The sequence below is a fragment of the Calidris pugnax genome, unplaced genomic scaffold, assembly GCF_001431845.1.
Source record: "Calidris pugnax isolate Ruff unplaced genomic scaffold, ASM143184v1 scaffold53, whole genome shotgun sequence".
In the NCBI taxonomy this organism is placed as follows: Eukaryota; Metazoa; Chordata; class Aves; order Charadriiformes; family Scolopacidae; genus Calidris; species Calidris pugnax.
This window is the reverse complement of record NW_015090792.1, coordinates 89,690-111,153: the sequence shown is the minus strand read 5'-3', so window position 1 is coordinate 111,153 and position 21,464 is coordinate 89,690. Positions and strand designations below refer to the sequence as shown.

General features: G+C 41.0%; 1 protein-coding gene across 1 annotated transcript in view; it reads right to left on the bottom strand.

The window, feature by feature from the left end:
* PCDH15 (protocadherin-related 15) overlaps positions 1–21,464 on the bottom strand; it is a gene marked incomplete at its 5' end in the record, with an annotated part of 305,454 nt that overhangs the window by 201,680 nt on the left and 82,310 nt on the right. Inside the window, 2 exons of the mRNA XM_014966628.1 lie at positions 786–1,091; positions 19,219–19,347. Coding sequence (XP_014822114.1) covers positions 786–1,091; positions 19,219–19,347 — 435 coding nt within the window. The remainder of the gene's footprint in view (positions 1–785; positions 1,092–19,218; positions 19,348–21,464) is intronic.

The window sequence follows — 21,464 nt, the reverse complement described above, 5'->3', positions numbered from 1 at the left end:
CTTAGCAGTATTTAGACAAAGAATATTACTTTTCCTCAGGATAAGGGGTATTATGTGATTGCTTCAGCTGTAATTTGACCTTAGATTCATCTGCAGTCAGGTTCAGAGGAAACCATTCTGGTTGAAATTGGCTCAGGACAGATTCTTCTCATTAAAGGACGCTGATGGAAACACCAGGAGGATATATAGGCTGCGTATGGGAAGTGAATCTCTGCTGTCTTCAGAGACCTCACTCATCCTTGAACAATTAACTCTCAGTTGTCTGAGTATCTTTTATAGTCAGTGACAACACCTCCAGGTGCCCACTTTCCTCAAGCTATCTTAGATGGTGATCTTGGTATTGGGTGAATTGCTTCTGGAAGCAACTATTTATCTCCATTAACTATAATGTTAGATTAGACATCTAGGCTTGACTTAAACATCTGAAGTAGCTGAGATACAGCTCTCTCTTCCTACTCATGTAAGCAGGTAATAGAAAGCAATATAAGCTTTCAAAACCAAACCAAAAGCGCTTTAAATGTGTAAAACAATATTCCAAGAAGTGACAATAGTAGTGTAGGTTCTGCTGTTTGTTTAATAATTGCTCTAATTTCCAAATGAACCTCAGCTTCAAACTATTTTTATGTACCTGTCTTAAGGCCATGCATTTTTCAGCCTGTTAAACGTGGTAACTTCCCCCACTCCAGTTTGCAATCTTTTAGTGCAGTCTCCCTGACAAATAAGAACATGCTTAGTATTGCACAACATTTACAAAACACCTTCTTCCCTCTAGAACGCCTTCTTACCTCTAACTGCAGGAAGACAGTGCCTGGTGGTAGATTTTCTGGCACGCAGACGGAGTAGGAAGCATTAGTAAAAACAGGGCTGTTGTCATCAATATCCAGCACCTTGATGGCTAAAGTTAGCGTTGAATGGCGGGGGTCCACAGCTCCATCTGTTGCTACAACAGTCAGTTCATAATAGTCCCTCACTTCTCTGTTCAGTTTCACCGCCGTGTAGATGCTGCCGTTGGATGTGATTCGGAAAAGATTGTTGAAGTTGGCCAAACTGTAGTGAACTTGACCATTAACACCAGCATCTGGGTCCGTAGCCTAAAGAAACAGAAAAAAACAAGAACCCCATATTAATGCAATTTTCAATACCTACACAAGAGTACCGAGGTAAGCGAGGGTAATATTCTACAGAGCACTAATGCTTGTGTGATCACTCAGCACTTCTTCTTCACAGCAGCTTGCCCCACTCTGAGATTTTGCTGAAGATAGCACAACACACAGAAACAAATGCCTTAATTTTCAGTGACAGAAAGTAGGTTTACTGAACTCTGCCTCCACTTCAGGAGAAAATACACATTTAGCTGCTCAGCCTGGGACAGCTGAGCAGTTAAACAGAAGATAAACTAAATGTTTTTAAAGTCAAGCCCTCAGATTCTTCTCTTGCTGAAGTACCTTCAGGGTTAGGTGGTGTCTGAGAGGAATTTTTATTTTACACTGATTTAGGTGTTCCATTGCTCCCCAAATCATTACAGAGTACATACTTAGATGGAAGATGGATGCAGTCAGCAGATAGGCAGAATGAACACATAAACTAGAAATTTTCTTTTCACTTAACATGTTTGTTGCATTTAGTGATGTTTTAATCATTGTTCTCTGAAGAACTACTTAACTTTCTATTGTTTACGCTGTTCTTCAAAACCAAATATTATCCTATTTCATCCTTAGTCTTCTACACTCAGAAGAGGCAGAAGATTGCAATAGACAACTGTTTAGATTTTGTTCGATTGATATGTTTGTTCTCACATAAGTCTCAAGTTTCAGTATCAGACAAATAATCCTTGCTATTACGTAACTGCCCTACAGGGATGGACAAAATTCTTGTTTTTCCTAGGGCTACCAGGCCCTCAATACAGTCTGAGTGCTAATCAGTTATTTTTCCTCTTAATTAAATTATGGCATGATGAATAAGGTTACGTAAATTTAACAAAGGGCATTGTGCGAACAAGGTATTTTCATTTATTTGACTTTATAAATGAGGCGACAGACATCTGGGAAGATCATAAGAGATTTTCATGTTTTGTTATCAGAACAATTGTCAGGAAGTTTCCATGAATGTTTAATTCCAGTGAAGGCCTTCATTGTAAGACTTTGTAATGAAACCATTTATCTTCCTAGAAATCAATTAAAAGTTAATTAGAATTGTTAATAAGAAAAATTGTACTGTGCTTTCCCCCTGCACTACATCAATGTGCTCAGCAGTAATGGCTACAACTTCATCATGACCAGCCTATGGATAACACAGCCTTTTAATCGATGTCTTTCAACCCAGGGCTGATTCGCTTAGTTTAGAATCAATTCCATCTCCTCTGTAGAAGTAACTGACCTGGGACAGAAAGACCTCCTAGATGACATTCTGGCAAACCACCAAAAAGCTAGTCAAGGAGAAAAGTTTAAAGTATACAGTAACAGACACTTTGCCTCACTGAAAGAAAAGAAAAGCATAGGAAAGGCAGAGTAAGTTGCAGAGATTCTGGATAAGACGTAGCAGAGTAAGTTGCAGAGATTCTGGATAAGATATAAGTTGCAGTCCTGAGTGATGTGCTCTAGATGTTCCTGCTTTGGCAGGGGAGTTGGACCAGATGATCTCTAGAGGTCCCTTCCAACTCTGACAATTCCGTGATTCTGTGACACGAACAGCACTATTGACCCTCCTAGACACAGATCTCCAACTCACACCTGAGGTCTACCCTTACACTTAGCCTCTAATGTAAGACAGCGCCATATGACAGCAATTAAATTGACTCTAAACGGCTGGAGTTAAAACCCAAACAACTCCACCCCAGCATTTCAGTAATCTGAAATACTAGTACCATTGGAAACTGTGAGAATAAACCAGGTGACATTTTTATTTAAGATTAATTTGGAAGAATGTTTTTGAATAGACAAACTTATTTCTTATTACTTTCAAATATGTGTCAGGCTTTGCAATTTGTTTCCTAAAAATATGGCTATGTATGTTATAAATTCATTTGTGTACATCCTTCGGCAAAAACATCTTTTCCACATTTGCAGGACTCTTTTGTTCCCAGGCAGAATAGCAGGCAAACCATCGTCATGAAATCCAATTAAACTAGTTTTATAGTGTCACCATAACACTAGCAAGAAGTCAAGCATCAGCTTTGTGCATTTTTTTCTGCCTTAGTCCTTAGTCCTGTGCTTCCATGGCATGGGGCAAACTCAGATTTCAGGAGGATGTTCTGACTGAATCATCAAATTGTGCAAACAAGAGTTCACTGCACTTTGTCCACTAAAATTTCTATCGTACGGGTGGTCTGATTATCTATTAGGCTAAAAAAAAGCAGCTTTGCTCCCAACTCCCTGCTCCTTCTGTGGCGTTACCCCAGAGACAACTACAGCAAATTTACAGATCTACCCCATTGCTCAGGCAGCACTTGGTGCCACCCATCGTTGATGACCACCATGCAGAAGCACAGCTGAGAAGTTACAAGTTGTACAAGCACTGTCCAACCTACCTACAGGTGGCTTTGTGACCCCAAGAGGGACTCAGGAAGGCCCAATGCCCTATGTGGTGCCTCCTCCAGCTCAGACTCCCCTATGGCAGAGCAGAGAGGCCTTTATGTCCCATAACAGCCTTTCCCTGGACCACCATGGTGTCCCCACAGGCTGTGCCTGAAGCTCCTCGTCCCTCTCAGTGCTTGTTCCTCGCCGCTGGGAGAAGCTTTGCCCTTTCTTAGCACCATTCCCCAGTGGCATCACCTGTGTCACTGATGGGCTGAGCTGTGCCTTGTGTGACCAAGGCTGGAACCATCTCCTCCCAGAGACTCCTCACCATGCTGCCAGCCCTGGCCATGGGCACCATGCATATACGTGTTTAAAATTGAAGAGCATGTTTTTATAGAGCTGTGCCTTGTGTGACCAAGGCTGGAACCAGCCTCCTCTGACATCTCCTCACAGAGACTCCTCACCATGCTGCCAGCCCTGGCCATGGGCACCATGCATATACGTGTTTAAAATTGAAGAGCATGTTTTTATAGAATTGAAACTGATTTTATTGTGAAAAAAAAAACCAACAAAAACCAAAACAACTTTAAGAAAATGCGATTATTTTACCAAATTAGATCACTTTTACGTTTTAGGATCTCGATTAATTAACATTTTATCACTATAAACTTGAAAAGAGAAAACATACTCTTTATGGATATGAAAGAAAAGGGATTTAATCTGTTTTCTAAATGAATCCTATCTCAGAGGTATATAAAATTAACTCCTTCCTCCTGGAAATAATTTCACAGAGCGTCTTGGAGCCTGTGGACAGCAGCTGTATGGAGAAGTCCTGGACTCCCTAGTGGCACCCCACAGGCTGTGCCTGAAGCTCCTCGTCCCTCTCAGTGCTTGTTCCTCACCACTGGGAGAAGTTTTGCCCTTTCTTAGCACCATTCCCCAGTGGCATCACCTGTGTCACTGATGGGCTGAGCTGTGCCTTGTGTGACCAAGGCTGGAACCAGCCTCCTCTGACATCTCCTCACAGAGACTCCTCACCATGCTGCCAGCCCTGGCCATGGGCACCATGCATATACGTGTTTAAAATTGAAGAGCATGTTTTTATAGAATTGAAACTGATTTTATTGTGAAAAAAAAAACCAACAAAAACCAAAACAACTTTAAGAAAATGCGATTATTTTACCAAATTAGATCACTTTTACGTTTTAGGATCTCGATTAATTAACATTTTATCACTATAAACTTGAAAAGAGAAAACATACTCTTTATGGATATGAAAGAAAAGGGATTTAATCTGTTTTCTAAATGAATCCTATCTCAGAGGTATATAAAATTAACTCCTTCCACCTGGAAATAATTTCACAGAGCGTCTTGGAGGCTGTGGACAGCAGCTCTATGGAGAAGTCCTGGACTCCCTGGTGGCATGGTTATTATCTGCTCCTCTTTGCAGCTATTGTATCAAAACAGATGACTTCAATTCATCCCCATTTCATCGCCACCCTCTGTCTCCAACAGGTACAAGGTGGCATGTACATACCGCAAGCCTTGACCAGAAGGCAGTAGGAGGTCTGCACAATGAGGAGCTGGGCACTCGTGAGACCCCACTTGGAGTACTGTGTCCAGCTTTGGAGTCCTCAACACAGGAAGGACATGGACCTGTTGGAACGGGTCCAGCGGAGGGCCACGAGGATGATCAGAGGGATGGAGCACCTCTCCTATGAAGACAGGCTGAGAGAGCTGGGGTTGTTCAGCCTGGAGAAGAGAAGGCTCCAGGGAGACCTTATAACAGCCTTTCAGTACCTGAAAGGAGCCTACAGAAGAGCTGGAGAGGGACTCTTTACAAAGAAGAGTAGCGACAGGACAAGGGGCAATGGTTTTAAGCTGGTGGAGGGGAGATTTAGGTTAGATACTAGGAAGAAATTCTTTACAGTGAGGGTGGTGAGGCACTGGAACAGGTTGCCCAGGGAGGTCGTGGATGCCCCATCACTGGAGGGGTTCAAGGCCAGGCTGGATGGCTATTTGAGCAACCTGGTCTGGTGGGAGGTGTCCCTGCCCATGGCAGGGGGGTTGGAACTGGATGATCTTTAAGGTCCCTTCCAACCCAAACCATTCTATGATTCTATGATTCAGAAAGTTCTGCTTCAAAAATCAGCCCTGCTTGAGCTACCCTTAAAACACCCTCCTTAAACCAGAAGCCAGAAACATCCCAATAAATTTAATACCATTTGCTCATTACCAACACTGAGCTGGATTACCCAGGTATACAGTTAACAGAGGTGGAGAGAAGCAACTTCATTTCTGTATGACCCAAATCCCAAGGGAAGTCCCAAAGACAAATTCAAGGAGACTATGGAAGGACTAAAAGATGCAAGAGCACATTCTTACATCCAACGCGTCACACAAGGCTTTCAAACACAACTCATCCTCACTAATTTGCACATAAATAGCATGGGAAGAGTCTTGAAGCTTCAGTTGGTAAAGGGCCACCAGATGACAGCAGATCTTAAAAGGAGCTACAGATCTATTTACAGGCAGAAATCTCTTCGCAGCCCTGCAGATGTTGCTCATACAAGAAATGCAGGCTTTGTAGAGGCAGCTGAAACAGCATGATTGCTGTAGGCAACACAGCCCTCAAAGGCCACCGGGGAGACAGGTACCATGGAAACTGAGAACAAACAAACAGACAAAGACCCAAGAAGAGGTAACCAGCAAAATGAGGGAAATGTCGAAACTAGCAGAAAAGACCCCAAGAAGGGACAATAGTGTATTGCACCTCAAATGCTGGAGGTGGTGAGAATTTCTTCCAGCACCACTAATGGTTGAGAAGATCTGAGAGACAGAGCTGCATGCACTGCTGCTGCCATCTCTACTACACAGTGCTGCATGGAGGGGAAGACTTGCATATGATCTCCCACTGGATATGAATAAGGATGAAAAATTATCCAACTGTAAGAGCTGCATGGAGGTACACCATCTGCATAACCAGAGGAGGAGAAGAATCATAGAATCATAGAATCATTGAGGTTGGAAGAGACACTTGGGATCATCGAGTCCAACCATCTCCCCTACTCTACAAAGTCCTCCCCTACACCATGTCCCTCAGCACTGCATCTAAACGGCCCTTAAACACAGCCAGGGATGGGGACTCCACCCCCTCCCTGGGCAGCCTGTTCCAATGCCCGACCACTCTTTCTGTGAAAAATTCCTTCCTAATGTTCAATCTAAACCTCCCCTGTTGGAGCTTGAAGCCGTTCCCTCTTGTTCTATTGTTAATTACCTGTGAGAAGAGACCAGCACCAACCAAAAGAGAGCTCTTTGGGGTGGGCATGTCCTCTCATTGCACCCCTTCATTTTGTTCCCTGGAGTTTACCTGCTCCCAACTGATCTCTGAGCCACACAGCCACAGCCAGCCAACCCGCAGCAGTCTTGGACCACAGCAAGTCTCAGGCATGTTTCAGTTCAGACCTAGTTTGGTGGTCCTGGGCTTATGACATTCCAGCACTATCTGAGCTTCTGCACAGAGACATTGTAGGTACGAATCCAGGCTTCATGGGCAAAATTGGCCATACCAGCTTTTCCAGAAACTGACACACAGTACCTGTCTAAAGGACTAAGCTCTGCAAGCTGAGCCACAGAACACTACGAATTCAGATCAAGAACCTCTCCCTGATGTTCTGATTCAGCCATCTGCTCCTGATGTCTCTAGCCAATGCTTTCTCCAATTGCTCCTAAAACGTATCTGCTAGGATGTGTGAAAGGTTGTCAGCTCTGGGGTCTCTCCAGCAACCAGCTCCCTTGTCTGTTTTCAGCTACAACAATGAAATACAAATCACAGACACTATTTTTCTCGGGGCTACATCAACATTCTTAGTAATTTATTAGGTAAGGTCCAATAGGAGCAAACTCTGAGCACAAAATTGGCCACATTTCTTTCTGTTCCCCATAGTCTCTCACCTGAGCTTCAAATCCCTACACATGTGATCTTGCCTCTGTGTGTAGGATGCGTGCAGAACACGTTCCCCGCCCCCCATGATAAGCCAAAGCTGTCCAAGTTGAAGGCAAAGTGATAACCCACATTTCCAAAGACCATCACTCACTCTTCCCCTGCCGCAGCGGGATGTCGAGACCAGACAACTGAAGAAAGAACCTACTCATTTCTGCCTTATTTTCCTGCTAGAAGATTTATTTGTTGCATCCAGCCCTGACCTCAGTCCTCCCTCCCCTCAACCCTACAGTCATCAAAGGGAAGGAAAGTATCAGTTCAAGCCCCTGTGGCTGTGGAGGCAGAGCTGGCTGAGAAGCAGGAGAGCAAAGGAGCCTGAGGGGCTTCCAGCCACCACACCAGGACTACTGCAACACCTGAGTCCCCACCCATCACCCCAACATCTGCCACCACATTCTGGGGTTTGATCACTGGCAATACACTTGCTAAATCTGGAGAGGAAACTAAGCTGATTTTGCTGTTCTGGGTAAGAGAAAAATCGGGAACCGTCCCTCTCTGCGTGCTCAGAGGTTTTCCTCACTTCTTACTGAAATGGGTTCAAGCAGCCCGCTGGGCAAATTTACTGCACCAGGGTTACACAGCTGAAGAGTTCATAAATTCACTCAACACGGCCTAAACAACAAGGATTTTGTCAGGACAGAGAAGCCTGCTTTACATACATCGAAGGTAATTTATTGTCTTTAGACTGAGAGCATCTGCAGGAGTATAAATTAGACTTAAAATATGACAAGAAAAAAAACAACCCCTTGCTGCCTGGCCCTTCTTGCCAATGCTGCAAGAGATGCAGAAAGAGGAGATGCACATTTCTCCCTCCCCCAACTCGGTATGTTTTTCAGAATTAGGAAAAGCATATTCCTCTGACGAGCCTCTAGTAACTACTGCTGTTACTCTAGTAACTCCTCAGATCTCCGTGGCTGCTCTCATTTCCATCTCTCATGGGGCCAACTTATAAAGTACTGCATGATAAAACAAATTTGGAAACCTAGGAATATAAATTAATCAGTACTTTATTTCCTGCAAAACACATTCCACATTTACTGGAGATACCCTAATCGGCAAGGTGACAGCCTTTATCTGTTGTGCTAAGTTTAAATCTGCACTACCAACTATGCTTCAACATTACTAAGAAACCCTCGTGAATATAAACCAACAGCATCCCAGAGTAACAAATTATCTTCCTTCATCTTAAAACAGCTTCAAAATACAATTGTGGGAGATCTGAATTACCAAAACATCTCTTGAAGGATCATTAACTCTGAAATATAATAACAAATGTTTAAATGTCAACAATATTAATTATATCATTATCATTCTTTTCAAAAGAAACCTCTTGCTAATATCCACAACTTTTGCTCGCGACGGGTAACAACAGGATTTAGGCAGGTTAATTGTGGGTTTATGCTCGGACTGCTGGAGTTGGAAACCAGCAAAGCAAGGCAGTGTGTTATTATTCATATTTGTCTATAAAGCAGGCAAACATGACAAGTATCTCCTCATTAAAGCTGAAAAACTTCTTAGGAACCACTTTGCCACCAACCCAATTTCCTCCAAATGAAATTTTCCTTCAGGTCTTCTTCAGGGACCGAAGTCTCCCATGGTCCATACCCACTCCAACCAAACCTCCCCATCTCTGACAGCACCTCCAGGATTCCAGCAAACACCTCAGCTTGAGGGAGGGATGGAAATTGTTCTGGAGGACACAAAGGATGATAGTGGGAGTTGGGTTATTGTTTTCATGGATGAGAACATGATTTTTCTATTATTCTGGGTTTAATGGGTTTATTATTATGGTTTGTTTGGTTTTTTTTATTATGGGTTTCTGGGTTTAATGGGTTTATTATTATGGTTTGGTTTTTTTTATTATTATGGGTTAAAAAGATTCCCAGGCTCCTCAATTGTGTCAAATAGCAAATCAAGTGTAGGTGGGAGTGCTAAATTGGATTTTGTACTTGTTTTTCAGGGAGTTTGTGCTCACAGGACAAAATTAACATCTCCCAGACACAGTAAGAGGCCACAGATATTTGAAATGTTTCTGGCCCCTTGGAATTTATTTGAAAATATTTTAAGAAGGGAAAATCAGTCACCTGTAAAAGTTTGGATTTTTTCTTCTGCTTTATATTTCAGAAAGACTTTTCCTCTCTTTCATTTATTTTTGCCTGCTTTTACACGGTGTCCCGGTTTGAAGTAAAACCGGACCAATTTCGTGTTCTGTAACTTTACATTTTAGCTCGGCCTCTTCTAACGCTCTGAAATTAACAGCATATTGGGGAGAAAACTGCTCCTTCTCAGAGTGGTAAGACCAATGTTTGTACTTCGTGCCAAGGCAGGGTGTGCAGAGAGGCTCCTGCTCAGACTTATTGCTGTAACAACCAAGGTCAGATGATTTTGTTATTTGCCCCATTGGAGGGTCAGAAATGGAAAAGCGTAGAGGGGTCCCCCCTGCAGGGAGGAGGGGACAGGAGAGGTGACCCAAACCTGACCAACAGGGTATTCCACCCCATCTGCCCCATGCTCAGTGTCAAAGCTGAGGGATCTAAGGGTCAGCCTCTCTCTTCAGGGGCCGACGTCCGAGGAGGACCCTGTCTGTTCGTCTGCCTTTGATCCCCATCCCTGTGTTCCTGACTCCAGAGCTGGAACCCAGTTCCCATCCCTCACCGAGTCCAGTCGGGGACTTCCCCAGTGCCTGCTGGGGAGGGCATCCTGGGAGATTGATAGGGTTTTGTATATATCATATCTATTTCATTATTTTCTTCTTTTTTTTTAATTTTTTTTTTATTTTAACATTAATTCTTCATTAAAGTAGTTTAGTTCATTCCAAACTTTTGAATCTCCTTATCTCCTCCTCTCCTCTTTGGTGGGGGGGGAAGGGCCATCTGTTGGTTCAGCTGCGGTGATTTCGGCTGAAACCGCGACACACGGTCTTTCATTTCCCTATTTCACTCTCTACGTGCTTGAAGCAAAGCAAAATATTAGAAGGCACCAACAGTTTTGAAAGATTTCTGTGACAATGTTATAAAGAAGTAAGGAAATACTTTGGCCCTCCCAGTGCTGTCAGCAGTTTCACACACAAACTCTTTGCACCTCATGCAGTAAGATGAATAAATCCTGCTCCTAAACACCCGTGGCATCACAGTGTGCCCATTAAAGAGAGGTGCAATACTCTTTTGCAACTCAAAATAAAAAGCCTACAAGAGTTAATTTCTGCAGAACTTCCTACAAAACTGACCTTTATTACTCGTATAAAGAAAAAAATAATTCTTTTACAGACTTGCAGAACTGGAGGACTGCAAGTTTTGTACAAGCTTCAGATAAGAAATGTTTTTATTCTGTACTTATGCTCAACTAAAAGTCTACAGAATGCTTTTTCACTTACTTGATTCTGCTATATCATTTCTGACATGCCACAAAACTTAATGTTACACTGAGAGAAGAGACAGAGGCTTAGTTACAGTCTGTGATAAATCTTTCATGATCTGAGTTATTGGCCTGCAAAAAAAAGACTTGATGAAGAAACATGATAAAAAGAATAAATAATAAAATTGGACACTCTAGTATCAGGGGGCAATTTCAGTGACCTGTCACTGGCTGGGCAGTTCAAGTGGGTGTAGCTGGTCTAAAAACATTGGCGAGGCAAAAATCAAACTCGGAGGCAGCACCCTCAAATTTTGGCTATTTTGAAATTTCAAGGCAACTCCTACTTCATTAAGAGAACAAACTAATGCCCTACACATGTGCTTTTGGAAAACACTACAGGTTGTCTGTATATCCTCCTGGAACTTTTCAAAAGAAAAAGTGCCTTATTGAACGACAAGTCATGCCAGCTTATTATTTTTTTTCATAACTACACTTGGAGTAATTTGTTAGCGTAATGGTAGCACATGGTAGGTTTTTAAATACTGACATATTTTAGCCATTCTACAAGATGAGAAAACCTTTGGTAATTACTTTCATAGTCAATGCTAATTCAGTGCATCTGGAGGGTTAGTTCAGAAACCAATTTAATGCCACTCTAAATAAAACTACACAGTAAGAACAGTTAAATGCTACAAGCAAATATAAATTAAAATAAATGAAAATTGGGAAACTCATGGCTGCAAAACCATGATTCAATGGACTGGTGAACCTCCTACAAAAGTTAATCATATTGTAACACTTAAAAATAGACAAGCTTTCTTCAGTCTGGCATGAAACCAAATCCTAAATTTAGAGACTTGCTCTCCCTGTTTTTACTTGAAAGATGATTAGAAATTTTGCTTTTATGATGAGTTGTTCTTTGGCAATTATATGATCAAGCAATTTAGAAATTAAACCAATAAATACACATACTAGCAAAAAACCCAAAGCTTTCTAAATCACAGATGAAATTATTTACATTGTTTAAAATCTCCACATTTAGCAGGGTTCCCAAACATTTCTCTGATAACATTAATCCATTTTAAAGTTATTTTTGTCATGTTTCTAGACTGCTGGCTCTCCTCATAAGCCCACCTAATTAGAGACCATTAGAATTAGAATCTGAGCTGGAACATAATAGAGAGCATTTGGACTTGAAACCACTTATCTCACTGGTCAGACTCTTAGAGCGCTCTCAGCTGTGTTCTGTTGCCTTCTCTTGTTCACAGAATAGTACTTAGAAGAAGTTACTTTTATTATATCAATTATACAGATATTGAGGTTGCAAGGTCTGAATATTTTGAAAAAGTTAGACACCTGACATGTATCAGGAGGCAATTCCCCAACTTCTTCCACCAGGCACTCTTCAAAAAAGAAATCACTGATCTAGACAATTGTTCAAGTCACAGAAGAACATCTCTAATGAGAGACTGCAGTCAAAAGTTAGCAGGCCCAAAGGAAACCACCCTAATTTGTAAGCTCAGGAAACCCATAATTTCTTATCCTGGCGACAGAAATCTGAGCAGGCAAATCAAATGGAATGGGCCATCAAAATACTAAATGGGCATGTATTAAAGACATCAAACCACTCGTTCAGAAGATTTAGTATGGCATCAGGCTGAAATAGATGAAAGGGCGGAAAAACACACTGGGAAGCAAGGTGTCAGGCAGACAAAAATAAGAATTCCTTTCACACTAAAATCCCAGGACTCTCAATGATCAGCTACTGTGAACATGAAAACGGTTGAAATGTTTCTCTGGTAACAACTATCAGACTTTCCACTGCATTAAAGCACAAATAATGTTATTCTGAAGACAATGGTGTAAATTAATGCATAAATAGAATATCGGAAACAGGAAAGACAAGAGCATAGCTTTTGAAATCCATTTAGTTTAAAGAGTCACCCCATTTACCATACGTATGGCTTTCTGAAGCCATCTGGTCTGTGTGTCATGCTCACCTAAGTTGAAGGAACCATGTAAAGCAGGGGGAGTGTGGCTCCAGAAATTATACAACTCCTTAGGGGTGTCAGCAGAAAGAAACCAACTGTGCCTAGCACTGATGGTAAGATGGGAAAACAATTGCACACATCTACAACCACGTCTACTTCATCTCACGCCACAGGTCTGGACTTGAAACCATGGCATCTGTCTTGTTTTCAGAGGCTGGAGGAATTTGGTTGTTAACAAACGGGTGAAAATCCAACTAGAAGGACATGGGATGAGGACACTGACTTCAGCAAGGGCTGGCATTTCATTGCTTCTCACCATCTAAGTAGAGATGCAGCCTTTAATAATTATTGTGACAGCTAACCATAAAATCTGGGAGACTATACGGGGAAAGAAAGATAAAATTAAGCTAAAATAAGACTTTAAGCTAAAGACTTTCAGATATGTGAAGGCTATTCATAGAAATTACTATTTTCTGCATTTCTCAGCCTTCTTACATATCCTCTTCCAGTCCCCAGGACTTACCGTTTTGAGGACAGCAAGGAGCACACCATTTAGCTTAAACCAAAAGCAAATCCCAGCACCTCTTCCGTACACAAATTTAGGCAGTGTGCACCCACGGACATGCAAAAGATCAAAGGCAGACCCTGTGGATGCAGTGATGCAGAGAAGCTACAACTCTTCCACCCTGATTAGGTAATTAGGGGCTGACAAAACTGATAGGGGCTGGGCGAGAAGCAAGAATAAAAGCACTTGCAAGGGGACTTGAGCACATCCATGTCCTATTGGAAATACTCTCCCTTCTGCTTGCTTTATCTGACATGAAATTGTGAAATTCTTCATGCCATCACCATCCCTGTGAGAATCTTAAGGGAGACAGTGCTGAAAGCCTTACTAAAGGTCTCTCTACGCTACCTCGTAGACTATTTTGTTAATAAGCATGCAAGGAGATGAAACCACAGAGGTCCTATTGAAACAACCTTGTAATGATCCAATTGCTTACAAGAAACTACATGAAGTTACAGAAACGAGCACAAACAGAAGCTCAAGAATAATGGTTTAAGAGCTGGAAAGTCACAGCTCACTCCTACCCACACAGATACAGTGGTAGTTAGTTACACCACTAAACAGTAACAGGTACATTAATGACACAGACACACACATTGCAACCAAAAAGGCAAAGGTCTGAATTCCCTCTGGGTGTTGTCCATCTGCCATGTTAAAATTCTCCAATTTTAAATTCTGATTAATGTTTTACGGATTCTTATTTCAAAAATCCTAGCTGCTCATATTCTTTTTACATACATTAGATTAATTCAAAATATGTTGTTAGGTAATGTAATTTGCAGTGAGCAGCAGTCAGGGATTCACTCTGGGTATCTGAGATTTACTTCAGAGGCCATGATTTTACTCTTCCCCAAAGACGAGTAACTCCTTTCACTCACAGACTGTCCTTTCCTGCCAAAAAGTCTCCTTTTTTTTCTGGTCATGTCCTTTTTCCTCCACCTCTAATTTTCCTACAGGTTGTCTAAAGGTATAGGAGACCTGAGAATTTCATTTCAGAAGCTGGTATAGTTAGAAAAGGTAATGTGTAACCTACAGTGCAGGTTGTGGGAAAATAACGCCTTGTTCTATGAACCTTCCTGCAGACAACATGACTACGGTGATTTAGGTAAAGTGAGACTCCTTTCTAGACTTTTAACAACAAAATCTTGTAATGTGATACCTCATCAGCATTTGAAGCAGTTTTCCTGTATACAAAAAGACAGACATGAAAGAATCATGTAGTTGTAAGGGATGTCCAGAGGTCACTTAGTCCAACACAATAAGCCTTAATGTCATCTGTGAAATTTAAACTGGGCCTTAAATCATGAGACTTGTGGGGTTTACCCCCCTTAGGAATTTAGATGAAAACAGAAGCTTGCAAGAATTCACCGATATTCATAGACAGAAAGCTCTGTTAGGAAATTGGATCATAATTAAATTTCATTAGCATTCAAAAGTGATAGTCTGCTTCTATACGCAACACATTTAAAGCACTTCTACACCATTAAAAGAAAATATCTAGGATCAGTAGACCGGTGCCATACAGGCCATCTCTGTTTCACTTGTCTTACAGTTTCACCTTGCTTTGTTCCGTAGTGAACAGAAGCTATTGGATGTATACCACAGGCATGAATTTACACTTATTACATAAGTAGAAAAGCAAAATATTTCCATTGTACAGTACAATCAAAGAAAGTTTTCCAAGGCTTGCTTTCCAACAGGTAGAATGGCTTCATCGTAAAGAGCAGATGACTTAAGCATTTCTTCTCTCATTTAAAAAAAGAAGCAGATGACAGGGATATTACCCACCCTGTTTGCAAACCGCTTTCAGTACTGGAGCTTATTTATACTGTCTCCATTTCAGGGAAGACCTAGGGTCCAGTGACACTTGAGCATCTGATGAGGGGTTGGTTTGTCCGCTGCCATCTAATTCTTTATCCACATTTTCCTTCTCATTTTTCTTTCATGTCCCTATCTCCCCTTGATACCAACAAATTCATGTTGGAGACGTCAAACAGTGCTGATCAGTGACACAAAAATATGCCTACAATAAACAAATTATGTGTGTGTGTGAAACAATCTGAGTAGATATAGGAAAGAGATGAATAGAAACTTCAGTCGAGTGATTTGTTTCCTCTCCTGGGCCCCATTGGGTCAACTGTTTCTTATTTAACTGCAGATTGCATTTTTAAAGCCCATAACAAACCACTTGGGACTGTCTTTCACTGAGCAAAAACGGGACCCTTTTGCAGATTTTGCAGTGGATACATCGATTCCCACCTAAATTTCATTCCACTTTTTTATCTCTTACGCACCAGGTATTGATAACCAGCACACTGCACAACGCAAATCATTACATGCCTGTCTTCAGCAGGACCTCAGCTGCTTTAGGCTGCAACAGACAATAAGGTGCCTGAATTTCATTTTCAAGTTTCCCACTTGAAGCTTTTTTTATTTCCTTTTGGTCCTTTGTAGAGAACTTCATTCAGCAATTCTCCTCCTGTCTGGCTGGGGGATGCCCATGATCAGACATGAAAGAACAGCAGGGAACCTAATACACCTCCAACTGCTCCAATTGAGACAACACTGTGCAAAATAAAAGGGATTTGAAATACATCTGCTACACTTTCAGCCTTATCCTGTCTAGCTTTTGTTCTTTTAATCTTCAGTATGCTCCTCCAATCCCCACAGGCAGCAGTCCTGTGCCGGTGCCTTCAGGAGCTCCAACTGGCAGAGAAAGAGCCATCAGAGCGGTGGAGAGTGAGGGCACTCCAGAGAGAGAGATGAAGTTCTGCAGTGTCAGGGGAGGAAAGGAAGATAAACCCCATACAGAAAGTCAAGAATAGCTGTTCTAGGCTATTTCTAACATTTCAATATAGGTACTGATAAATTTGTTGCAGCTTTACCTTTCTACTTACTGACATCACAGACTGTATCCCCAGACTTACCACCATTACTATCACCTCAACTGGCAAATGTAAAAAAACAATAATTAAAACCTGATTAATAGCAGTTGCTGCTAATAATCTAAGCATATAATAACTGATTTGGGTGGATCTCGTGTGAATAAAATAATAGATTTCAGTACAAAATAAATTTAAAGAATGTAAAGAAACAAAATAAATTTGGTTGTGAGGGACCCTCTGGAGGTTGGTTGGTCAATCCTTCAGCACCCACGTCAGCCCATAACTTTCTCATCTTCTACTGTGGGTAGTGCTTTCCTGCCCCTGGGCTCAGGCAGCTGATGATCCCAACATCAAACCTTACCAGTAAAAAAAATCCAAGGCATCAAAGTAGTTGAGCATCTTTTCCATATCCTTCAGTAGGTCCTCTGCCTCAAAGAGCAGCGGGGCCCCTACCTTCTTGGGTCTTAAGATAAAAATCTCCTGCTGTATTTTTCCTGAAGCCAACATTCAAAAGGGAAAGGGACACCACAAAACCCTGTTTGCTTTTTTTTTTTTTTTTAAATCATCTATATCACTGCTTACTCTGGTGGATTTCAGATTTCTGTTGGAAACAGAAATACAGTAAAAGACATTTTGAAAAGCCGTCTTGCCAGTCAGCGGCTTCGTTCTTGGTAGTGAAAATACATGACACAATAAGGGCTACCTTCTTTTACCAGGCTCTTTTTGTCTAAAATAGACCTTTGTATTTTAACCTTGTTAGAGCCTCTATACAAAATGTATTCCCATAGAAACCTCTCCCATAGCTCCCTGTGGTTCCAATGCACTGCCAGGCACAACAACACACCAAAAGCTATTTTAGTTTTTAAACAAGAATATCCTCAAACAATGTAGCTACACCTAAATGTTCATCAGCCTTATCTCACCAATCTGACTGAAGCCAGAAAAACATTTCAAATGCCCAAACCACTGTTTTCTGTACTATCTATATGCATTTGTGAATATGAAACAGAAGCTACATGCAGAATCTGTGCTATAAAGAGAAAGCTTTTTCCATCCAGAGACTGGGAATTAGGACTGGTGATAAACATAACAATAAATGATATAACCAGTTCTATCCTTCCACAACTAGGAACAAGGGATCACAAGGCTTCATTAAATATTTTCATTTCAACACAACTTTGAAATTATACTAGTTTGTAAGATAGAGAGGTTCTGTTGCAATAACTTGTTTTATTTTATAGTTCCATGTAAGCTAAAAATAGATCCAATCTTGTGTTTGAAAAGATTATTGCACCTCGAGGGCACCTAGCAAACCACAAAATGGATTTTAAAGGTATTTGGTACTGATTTGAAATATCATGTCCATACATTTTAGGATGCAAAATGAAAAACGACCACAGAAGATGAACACAATGACAAAACCCAAAGCAATAACTTATCAATTCATGGAAACTGATTTAATTGCAGGGATCCTAATTTCTGTATGTCCAAGGCTTCAAAACAGCCTTCGACACGGTTAATATTTCAGTCTAGCATAACAAAATTAAGCTTTAGGAAAACTGTAGTCTTCATCAATGCTGACAAAAGATATTTCCCTTGAAAATTACACCTGACCTTGGACAGGTTCAGAGCAGTACCCACCTGTAATGACACCAGGTTACAAAGCAAGCAGAGCAGAGACATATGGAGAACCACTTCAGTGTAAGAACAAACTGTACTAAAGAAGTCTACAAAACATCTATTATAACTTGAAGGAAATCAAAACTTTATGAATAATTAATGAAATCAGAACTAAACACAAACCCATCCCAAGGAAGCATTTTATCAATTTATAAATGCCACAAAACAACAGAAGTTCATTCAAAAAGAACATAAAATTACCAAGGAAGGTGATAAACAAGAAACGCTGATGGATGTTTTACTGAATAACATAAATTTGGAAACAAACATGGTTATTACGTTTACATGCTACCCAATATGGTTACCACACTACCCAAAATATCCTATTCTTTCTGATGGTACTGCTAATACAGCAATATGCAGGAGGTCCCAATTTCAATTGGCATGGTTGCTACTGGAAAGAAAGGCAGAATTTTTACCTACATTCCTGAAAAAACGCACTTCTAAATTCATCTTTTACCTACAGCTCATACTGCATCCAACCTTTGTGCTAACTCATCACTGAAGGAAATATGAATCAACACATTAAACTGCTAGTTCAAAAGAACCCAACTCATACTTTCATCTTTCATCTGATGTTAGGAAAAACTGACTTTGCAAAAAAAATAAGGAAAAAAGGTGATGTACGTTTCAAGTGCCTGAATCCGCATTCAGTGGTCCAGAAGACCAACCCATATTACAAAAACTTACACAGCTTCAAAACACTCAAATTAACAATACCTCAAGCACAACTTATTTTTATGACAGGTAATCAATTATTTCAGTCAACAGTTTAACTGTTTTACCCCTTAATGGCCTTAAAATTTTCGACATGCATGACAATTTCATATACATGTGTCACTTGTTCACTATGTTAGAAAAATATTTTAAAAGAAATCAGTACAAGTATAAAAACACAGCGATAATGTTGTAACACTGCAGATCTGTTATAAGCAGGCTTTTACAGTGGTATATCTTCAAAGACAGCTTTTTTAATGTGCTATTTTAAAATGAAATATCCTTTTCAGCTATCAATCATAGAGAAAAGAATAGAATCAGTTCTGTGTTTTGAAGTCCAAAAGATGACTTTGTTAACAGAAATACTTCTGAGAACAGTTTGCATTTAAACCTGAGATGTTTTGATGTGAGATTGTCCAAGGTAAAATTATTTTGTGCTCTTTGCTAATAGTCTGGACAGTTTTGGTACTAAAATACACAATTTAACTCCGCACAGTTAATGACTTACCCTTACTTGACCAACAAAAGCATTGGCTTCCTCTTCTTGTACGGACAGGTTTTTAGGTAGAAACATATCGAAAACTGGTCCGTTGTCATTTACATCCGTCACCACAATATTAACAGTAGCAGTTGAGGTCTACAGAGAGAGATAACATTATGAACAAATTACTTTTATTTTACAATTTCACAGATGACAACTGCAACCTTACTCCTGTGTATTAGACCCGTCCAGAACAGAGTTAAAGGTAAACAGATTACCAATTTTTTTTTTGGCATGTTTTCGTGAAACAGGAAACATTATTGGATTCAAGAGTATATTTTTACATTTCTTTCCTTATAAGACAAAACAGGCTCGAGACTGAATAACACAGAGGCATGAAGGACATCAGATATCTTTTTGTCTTACATAGTCTTTTAAGGATGTAAGGATCTTTCCTTCTGAGTGGGGAAAAAAGCTAGAAATATCAAAATTTGCCATAACTATAAATTTGGAAAGAAATTACTGATTTTACTTATCAAAATATGGTAGTGTGATGATTAGTTTAGATGATTAGTCAGCTTCTTAGCTGGCAAAATCGTGCCCCCACAGCTCCACAGTGAGCTCAGCTGGCCCTAGCTCAGAGATCTCTATCATTCTTCACCCACATCGCGCTGATGTGCTATCAAGCATTAGCACATCAACTTTAACAGAGAGGTGCCTTGTGAGAACAGCATAATTAACTATATTTAACACACACAAAATTTCAACAAACACGTCTGTGCTTCCTAATGACATTTTCTATCCAAATCAAGGCAACTGGAGAGGGAAATACTTCGCTTGCAGATCTTCACAGTTTGAGTTATCCTTTTCACTGCTCCTATATACAGTTCGTTTCAGAGACAAGCCACCACATTATTGTATTTAATACATTATTGTAATTAATTCATTATTGTATTTTAAATCAATTGAACAAGCTAACACCTTTGATTTCATAAATTCAAATACAGCAGAGCAAGAAGTATCATTGCAAATTGTCGGTTCAAGTTTATTACAATTTAAGATGGTAATAGAAGCGGATACATCAGCTAACACTAGCTACTTCACCAGTGAGTTATTTCAGCATACACCTAAGCACTGGCATCTCAGCTTCCCTGTTTGTTAAGTTTAACATTTTCACATTGAGATGAGCTTCTGTGGCCAGTGACAAAGAGAAGGAATGGTGGTGCAGAGGTGGAGCAGGGGCTGGGCAGGCTGACCCGGCATCGTACCACCCTCTCACTGCCTGCGAAGGCTTCCTTCAGTGTCTGACTCAGTTCACGTGCAAGGAAAATAAAATTATCCTGCTCTACAAATGCAGCCTGTTAGACAAGTGTCCTAATGGAGACAGATGCTGGAAAGAAACACACATGAAGTTTAACAGTGATGCTTTATTGCTGCACATTTGCATATTGCTGCATATTTGGGGTTATTCAGCCTGGAGAAGAGGAGGCTGAGGGGAGACCTTATTGCTCTCTACAACTCCCTGAAAGGAGGGTGTAGAGAGGTGGGGGTCGGTCTCTTTTCTCAAGTCACAGGCGACAGGACAAGAGGAAATGGCCTCAAGTTGCACCAGGGGAGGTTCAGGCTGGATATTAGGAAAAATTTTTTCACTGAAAGGGTTCTCAGCCATTGGAATGGGCTGCCCAGGGAGGTGGTTGAGGCCCCATCCCTGGAGGTGTTCAAAAGACGGGTTGATGTGGTGCTGGGAGGTCTGGTTTAGTGATGATGCTCCTTGTTTGTTGTGGGGGTGTCTATTTTTGTCAGTTAGGTTGACGGTTGGACAAGATGATCTTTAAGGTCCCTTCCAACCTAGAAGATTCTGTGATTCTGTGATATTGCTAATGACGGTTGTCCAGGCTCTGTTCTGCACTGTTCCCCCAGTGACAGCAATTCTTGTAACGACGTCTGTGCTGCAGCCACTGAAGGGCAGTGCAAAATCTACACAGTGCTTCAAATAAGCTTTCATGTGCTGTACCTAGATGCCTTCTGATACCAAACTACTTTGTGTCAAGCTCCATTGGGAGAAATGCCATCCAGAGGGACCTGGGCAGGCCTGAGAGGTGGGCTCGTGCAAACCTCACGCAGTTCAACCAAGCCACGTACAGGGTCCTGCACCTGGGATGTGGCAACCCCAGGCACAAATACAGGTTGGGGAGAATGGCTGGAGAGCAGCCCTGAGGAGAAGGACTTGGGAGTGCTCGTGGGTGAGAAGCTCAACAGTAGCCAGCAATGTG